Genomic DNA, 7872 nt, shown 5'->3' with positions numbered 1-7872 from the left:
ATAACGCAATGCAACAGAAGGCATACACTTCAGATTACGGCAAAGGTCAGGCCTCCATCGCCCATCAGCTCCAAAGCCCGCGTTCAGTTAAACAGAACCGCGCCTTGCCCTCCATTGCTTTGCACGCTGTGCTTTTGCCTCCCTTAACTGCGCAAAAATGGAGGCGTGTGCTACTAGTCTATACTTTTCCGCTATCTATGGTGCTGAGTGTGCTGCAGACTATTTCCGGGATTGCTGGTCCTGATTGGTCACGGCGATGACGGTCAGGCTCTCCTTCCGGGAGGACTTTTCCGGCGACTTCTGTATCGTGGGGGTGAAGGGTTGCTGAAGGTGAGTGGAATACGGCCGTCCTTTAGGGGACCCTGTTGAATGTTTCCTAATATTGTGGTGTTAACGGGCCTTTTCTGTTCTTTATTCCCCCGCCTTCTGTTGCGGCGCTGGGATTCCTTGGTGTCCTAGCAGAGGTCCTTTTAATGTTCCTTCAAGTTGGTTTGCCTCTGGCTGCGCCTTTAACATGCAAGCAGAAGCCTATATAATTGTAGAAGCTACATCACTGCCATCTTTATAAAGGAGAATCCGCATTAATTTTATTTCTCCTCCCCCCTTATTGAATGAAAAGAATGGCGTGAGTTTGAGTTCAACAGTCTAACTCTATTTTGCTTACTTGAAAATAAAGTAGTGAATTCATAGGGTTTACTCCCAGGTAAGTGTGTGCTGGTGTGAACTCCTCATTGGATTATTGTTTTGATGAAACTGAACCATTCTTCTGTTTGTCTCTCATCTGACCCTTCGCTAGCCATATAGCTTTGCTGCTCAGTTAGTGTTCTGATTATTTTCTCCCTATTAAGCTTTCTTTCTGCTTTATTATTTTCTAGAAAGTAACAATGGCTGCCCGCAGATTTGCTCTGAAAGCGGTAGACTGGATGGCATTTGCTGAGCGAGTGCCTCCCAACCAGAAGCCCATGTTTAATGCCCTGAAAACACGCAGTGATTCTCTGGCAGCCAAGTGAGTATGTCCCAGTGTGCAAAGGGCACTGTGGAGCTATGTTTGCTAATTTCACTTTTTCTTGTGTCAAATGCCTTGGTATTTGTGCAAGGTTGGTGCGATCAGGCTATGTGCTAGCAGTAATAAATTAATAGAATGCCTTGTTTGCTTATATCTTTACAAATTACTTTGCACCAGTCATTGGTTTGTTAAGCTATATACCAGGTGTGGGGAACTTCCAGCCTGCAGTCCACATTTGATCTGTGATGCTATTTTGGGCAGGCCACACTTACCTGCAATATCCTGTGTGCAGCACTTCTCAAGCACCTGGCACCCAGCTGATTGTTAAGTGTTTGGGAAGCAGTGTGCAAAGCGCTTTGTAGACCTTTTGCCCAGCACTTTCTAAGTGCCAAGCACAGGGCTTGTGAAGCTTGCTTAGGTCTGAACATAGTACTTCTCGATCACTTGTCAATCACCTGTTTGTTGGGCAGTGCAGTGTGTAGGGCTGAGCAGGCTCTTTGATAGATGCTAATTCCCTGGTGACATGATAATCCAACCCACCTATCAAAGTTGGCTCCCAGGTGTGGGTGGGGAGATTAATTCCTGGCCCACCAGGCCAAAAGGGTTCTTCACCCCTGCCATATACTCCACAGCTCTCTGCTCCATTCATTGTTGCTGAGATCAGCCTATTAAAGTGATACACAAATTTCATTTTGGTCTTTTTGGCAACTTTATGGCAGTCCTTTCTGCTGCAGATTATATTCTGTATATTTCTGTGATAAGCAGAATGTTAAAGGAAGATGTGCCCGGGGTGGGGGAATCTACCCCCCACCCCGGAGGGCTGCAATATATTAGGCATCGTCTCCTGGGGGCTCCATTCCAGTGGTGGGTGGAGTAAGATGCAAAAGTAAGTGGAATATTGGGTGTATTTCTAATCTTTTTACAATAGGCTTCATTCCAGGCATGCAAAAAGCCAGAGGTTTCTATACATATGTCACACTATCTTTCACCCAGGTAAGTAAGAGACATACAGTATTGTTGTTCAAGGGTGCATTCCACCCAGGCAAAAGGACTCAGAGGCAGAGCTGGACTAATGAGGGGTGTATGGCCTGCTGAAGGGCACAGACTGGAGAAAGTCCCAAGGCCTCTGGTCCCCCATCCCCCACTGTAACTGATATGGTTAAAATTATCTGATTGACATTAGTAAGATTTGAGATGTCACATGCTGTTTCTGTGTCTCGACTGAAGTTTAGTTCTTTGCCTTAAGATTTGACAAAACCCTTTTATCAGCTTTGGCAAAAGTGTATCAGTCTACTATTTTGGACTTAACTCACCAGTCATTGTTAGTGTGCATGATGAATCTTGCAAGGTTCATTGTTGCTGTTGAATAGCTGAGAACATTAGCAGCTATGGTTAGCTATCCTTAAGGAGGGCGACAATAATGGGAGATGGCTACAGAACTAAGAATTGTATGAAAACTTGTTGAAGTTGTACTAAATGTACTTTTCTTTCATCTAAACAGGCTTGCTTCTTTGCCAGAGAATCCCCCAGCTATAGATTGGGCTTTTTACAAGACTGCAATTGCTGATAAGGCCATGGTAGATGAATTTGAGAAAAAGGTGAGGTTGTGTTATGCTACTTCAAATGTTTCAGAACCTAAATGAGGCACTGCATGTCACACAGTCTAGTGTATATTTTTAGGACCCATCTTACCTTTGTGATTGTAAGTTGTTTTAAATTGCTTTTAATACTGTGTTTTAGTGTTGTAACCTGCCCTGGGACCTTAGGGTGAAGGGCAGGTAATTAATAATAATAATAATAATAATAATAATAATAATAATAATAGAAATCACCCTGGGTATAGTAATTATTTCCTTCTGGGTAATTTGACACCAATGTTGCAGCTGCATGGTGCTGTGCTCATAAAAAACAACAACAGCATTTTCTTGTCTTTAGCCAATTAGTACATTTCCCACCAACTTCTGCCTTGTGGATAGGCTAGAAAAGCTAAAATTGAAGCTATAATCATGCTGATTTTTATTTATTGTTGGACATGAACCAGGCAAGTATGTGTATCAATATAGATGGCTCCAGAGAACTTTGGTATATAAATCCAATAAAATGAATGAATGAATGAATGTCTGGCTTTCTTCATGTGGGACAGCGATAAATGTATGAAAATGCAACCCAGAGAAGTTAGAGGACATTGAAACATGTTAACTCTTTAAGAATGAATCTGGATGGTGTGCATTTGCACTAGCTGTATAAGAACTGTCATTCACTGAAATGACTTGGGTACTGGCAAGCAAACTCTGTAAAATCAGCTAATCTCTGTTAGTAATCGGCTAGGCTTTCAGGTGGCTTGTTCCCAGTGTAGCCCACTACTTTAGACCGGACACTTGGTTTTGACCCACACTCGGATGGAGAGGATTGAACTAGGAGGCTAGAAAGTGCAAATCATACACTGCCACTGAGTTAAGGACCTCTTACAACTAAAGGGAAACAGACAGGACTTGGAAAAGTTATCTCTGACTGTATATATGTCACTGACAGAATTGGACACAACACATTTAAAATACTTTCCCCTCAAATTTCACAGTTTAAAGCACTCAAGATTCCTGAGCCTGTGGACACCCAGACAGCTAAGATAGATGCCCAAGAAAAAGAGGCTGTAAGTGTGGTTTTTGTGTGCCTTTGTTCAGTTATGTTTTGTGTATCCCACTTCGGTAAATTGTGTTAGACATTATTCCCTGCTCACCACTTACTATATTCCGCTTGTGATCGGCAATACTTCTGATTTTCCTCTGCTGGTATTTATTTATACAGTTTTTATATTGCTTAATGCAATAATAATCTCTAAGCAATCCTTGTCTGCAAACTATTGTAGTTGATGCACCAACCAAAGTTGTTAATGGTTACTCTGAGCCAACGAGGTCACTTGGGCTACCACTGCTAGCAGCGGATCTAGAACACTCCCGTGCTATATACCTCCTTCAGAGAGAGGGCAACCACATCCAGATTCTGTATGCAACCCAATTCCCAGACTTGGGAACTGCCTACTCATAGGGTCTCTGTCTTGCTAAGAGTCATTTGCAGTTTATTAGCCTATGACTGCATCCTGGTAGTGGTCTAGGGCTTGTTCAGATATTACTGAGAGATAAACCTGGATATCATCAAGATACCTTGCCCCAAATCTCCTAATAAGCATCCACCATGGCTTCCTGAAGATTGCACTAGGGACAAAATTGTGATTTGGGGCATCCCACAGATTAACTGGCAGGGTGTCAAGACACAGTCACCAATACTTTTCTCTGGAACTGACCCTGTAAGTAGGAGTGAAATCTCAATAAAGCAATACCCCCCTACTCACAGATGGTCCAGGAGGATACTGTAGCCAAAGATATCAGAAGCAGCTGAGAAACTGAGAATTAATAGGGTTGTGCTCCCCCTGTCTCTGCCCTGAAGGAGGTCATCTATTGGAGCACCCAAGACTAAATTCTGTCCCAAAGTCAGGCCTGAACCCAAACTGGAAAGGGGTAAGATAACTGGAATGTAGGGGCATGTCTAATGCAAAGGCTGCAAGCCTCAAGGTGATAGTTTGCATTATTATAGGCAAGAGAAAATGCAGTTTGTGGTGCAGATGGGCGGGGTATAAATAATAAATATTATTATTATTATTATTATTATTATTATTATTATTATTATTATTAGATCACTAATATGCGAAGTGAATAATTTGCTGTGTTGCAGGACAAGAATGCTGCTTCTTTCATACAAGCCTCTAAGCAACGTGTTGTTGAGCATGAGAAAGAGGTAAGTTGGTGATTTTCGTGGTGTAAGTAGTCTGCTCCACCACGTTGCGTTCTCCTAATAAAGATCTGTTCTTTTTATTTTAAGTAGTCTTCTTCATAATGTACTAATGATGGGCTATTGTCTTTTCTTTTCAAGCTTCAGAAGGTTAGAAGCATGATTCCTTTTGATCAGATGACAATGGAAGATTTCCAAGAGGCATTTCCAGGAAGTAGGCTGGACAAAGAAAAATACCCGTTTTGGCCACACAGGCCTATTGCTGAATTGTAAGAGCTGTCTATCCAAAAGAACTTTGCTGTATCCATCAACTCTAGAATCCCTGGGGGTATGTTAAATAAAGTAATCCTACAGGAATCTTAGTAGTCCTGTTTTGTCTTGCCTCTTGTTATTGATTTGTGCATATTTGCTTGGAAATAAGATCCATAGAGTTCAGTATGGATCCCAAATAAGGCTGTGTAGGATTGTTGCCTTAAACTTCTTTTTTTGAGGATTGAAAGCCTGAGTGGTTCAGCTAAAATTGCTAATCTTGGCCCCAGATTCTAACTTTAAGTTGATTTTTTGGAGGACCCCCATTTGGTCCCCAGTCCTGGGCCTCCCCACCCCGGAGTGGGCAATTGTTTAGGTGCTCTGATCACTGACCACGGATGGCTTTAAAGTCAACACCAACATTTTTGAATTGTGCTAAGAAGCCAGTAAAGTTCTTCAAGCACCATTGTAGCACATTCTTGTGGCCGGTCCAGATTAATAATGCGGCTTTTATGTTCTGGACCTGCTGCAGTTTCTGATTGTGTTTGAAAGGCTCTGCATTGTCGCCTGCAGTACATTGGCACGAGCGTCCTTCCCCACAAGAGGGTGTAGCTAGCATACAGCTAATACTAAAAAAAGGCGCTACCTAAGCATTCAGGAACAGAACTGGAATTAATACCTTGATCCCTAAAAATGAGCATAACCCCACCCACAAGAGACTGAACACAAACACCAGGATGTGCTGTATCATTGGCCTTGGACAACTTTTGTTGTGAGTGAATTTCATTTTCACCAGCCTGCATCCAGTACTTTGCATCATGGTGCTTTCCAAACTTTGTACATTAAAAGAACACAAGGAGGTTCCACCCCACCCCTCCTTGAGCCAGGCACAAAGTGAGCTATTGAATATATATATATATATACACACACACATACACACTGTACTCTCGATAAACTTTCTGAATGGTTCTTCAAAATGTTTATCCAGGGTGCTTTTTAAAAAAATTAACGTAGCAAAGACTAATATATCTGAGCCTGCCTTTGAGTGTATTTTTGGCCGTAGTGCTAAAACACGGAAGTATCAAGAGTTTTCCAGAAGTGGCATTCTGGATACACTGTTCACCTGGCAAGCCACCACTGCAGTAGCTTTGAGAGATTCGTGGCCTTTGCCAATAAGAACTGTTTGAAAACTTTTTGCTATAAAAGTATAAATATTTAAATTGGCCTATAAGCGAAATTACCCCTATAAAAGTCTTGTAAGCCTTAACAATGCCATAGAGCGATATTGTGGCTTTGATTAGTGCAACTGCAATCAGACCAGGACTATGCAGCTCATGAGTCATGGAGCCAAATGCTAGTCAGATCGATTCACATGATAATCCTGCTTTTGCTGCCTACAAAAAACAGGTTGGGTGGCCATGCTTCTGGTCATCAAGAGCACTTAGCAGTGCATAGTCCATAGATGGTGGGTGGGGTTCAGCTTGATGGATTACAAATTGTGGAGAATAGGATTTGCCTGATGAAAGACAGGAAATATAAGCCATCTTCTCAGTGTAAGTTCTGAAATGACTTGGCAACCCCTGCCCCCCTTCCAGTTCTGTGTTTATGCACTAGTGGTAGCAATGCCAGGTTTTTCCCCAGCATGGAAAGGTGGTGATAATGAGGATAGCAATTGTTGAATTACTGATGCCCATGAATCTATGAAAGGCATAGAAACTTTATCAGTGATAAAAGAAGATACTAACCTAAAACACCAGAGATTTGGTTTTATAACCAGTATGCTGATGACACCCAACTCTCTGTTGATGGATGGCCACCCTGACTCGGCCCCAGACACACTGATCAGATGTTCGGAAGCTGTGGCTGGATGGTTACGTGGGAGCTGGTTGAAGTTAAATCCTTCGAAGACAGAGGTCTTTTGGCTGGGAAGGGACGATATGGGATGGGGGGGCAACTCCCATTTCTTGCGGGGGTGTAATTAGTGCCAGCACTGTCCGTTAAGAGTCTGGGTGTAATCTTCGACACCTCCCTTTCCAGGGAGGCGCAGATTGCAGCTACAACAAAGGCGGCATTTTTTCATCTCTGCCAAGCTAAGCAGTTGGCTCCTTACCTCTCTCACCCTGACCTAGCCACTGTGATCCACGCGACGGTCACCTCCAGACTGGATTATTGTAACTCGCTCTACGTGGGGCTGCCCTTGAGACTGACCCAGAAACTCCAGCGGGTGCAGAATGCCGCGGCGAGACTCCTTACAGGGTCCTCGCTGCGAGATCACATTCATCCGGTGCTATAGCAGCTGCACTGGCTCCCGGTGGGGTACAGGATCAGGTTTAAGGTGCTGGTTTTAACCTTTAAAGCCCTATACGGCCTAGGACCCTCGTACCTACGGGACCGCCTCTCCTGGTATGTCCCACAGAGGAACTTACAGTCTTCAAATAAAAACATCTTGAAGGTCCCAGGCCACAGAGAGGTTAGGCTGGCCTCAACTAGAGCCAGGGCTTTTTCGGCTGTGGCTCTGATCTGGTGGAACGCTCTGTCACAAGAGACTAGGGCCCTGCGGGACTTGACATCTTTCCGCAGGGCATGCAAGACGGGGCTGTTCTGCCAGGCCTTTGGTCGGAGTTCAGTCTGACTCCCTCTCCCCTTTCATAAGAACTTGCATGAAAGTGGCCTCCCAATTTTTCTCACAGGCCCATATAAGTTCAGCACAAACAGTTGGGCCTGGTGAGCATTTAAGGTCCCCAACCATAATCTGCGGGTTGCCATCCGATTGGATTTTATTCTGACCCTGCTCTGATTTGAGGATGTATTTTAATTGATTGTCTGATTTT

At 43.6% G+C, this 7872-nt stretch overlaps 1 protein-coding gene across 2 annotated transcripts; it reads left to right on the top strand.

Moving 5' to 3' along the window:
- Positions 1–203: 203 nt before the first annotated feature.
- On the top strand, positions 204–5149 carry ATP5PD (ATP synthase peripheral stalk subunit d). Of its 2 annotated transcripts, none has more exons than XM_053375854.1 (6): positions 204–330; positions 876–1006; positions 2508–2604; positions 3585–3656; positions 4736–4798; positions 4934–5149. In XM_053375854.1, the coding sequence occupies exons 2-6, from the start codon at positions 885–887 to the stop codon at positions 5063–5065; spliced, it is 486 nt and encodes a 161-aa protein (XP_053231829.1). In that variant the 5' UTR covers positions 204–330; positions 876–884; the 3' UTR covers positions 5066–5149. The 2 variants fall into 2 exon arrangements, with proteins under 2 accessions (XP_053231829.1, XP_053231830.1); XM_053375855.1 differs by lacking the exon at positions 204–330 and adding an exon at positions 376–703.
- Positions 5150–7872: the final 2723 nt, after the last annotated feature.

Source organism: Podarcis raffonei, chromosome 2 (genome assembly GCF_027172205.1).
Source record: "Podarcis raffonei isolate rPodRaf1 chromosome 2, rPodRaf1.pri, whole genome shotgun sequence".
NCBI lineage: Eukaryota > Metazoa > Chordata > Lepidosauria > Squamata > Lacertidae > Podarcis > Podarcis raffonei.
The sequence above is the reverse complement of the archived record's forward strand: the minus strand, read 5'-3'. Positions and strand labels throughout refer to the sequence as shown.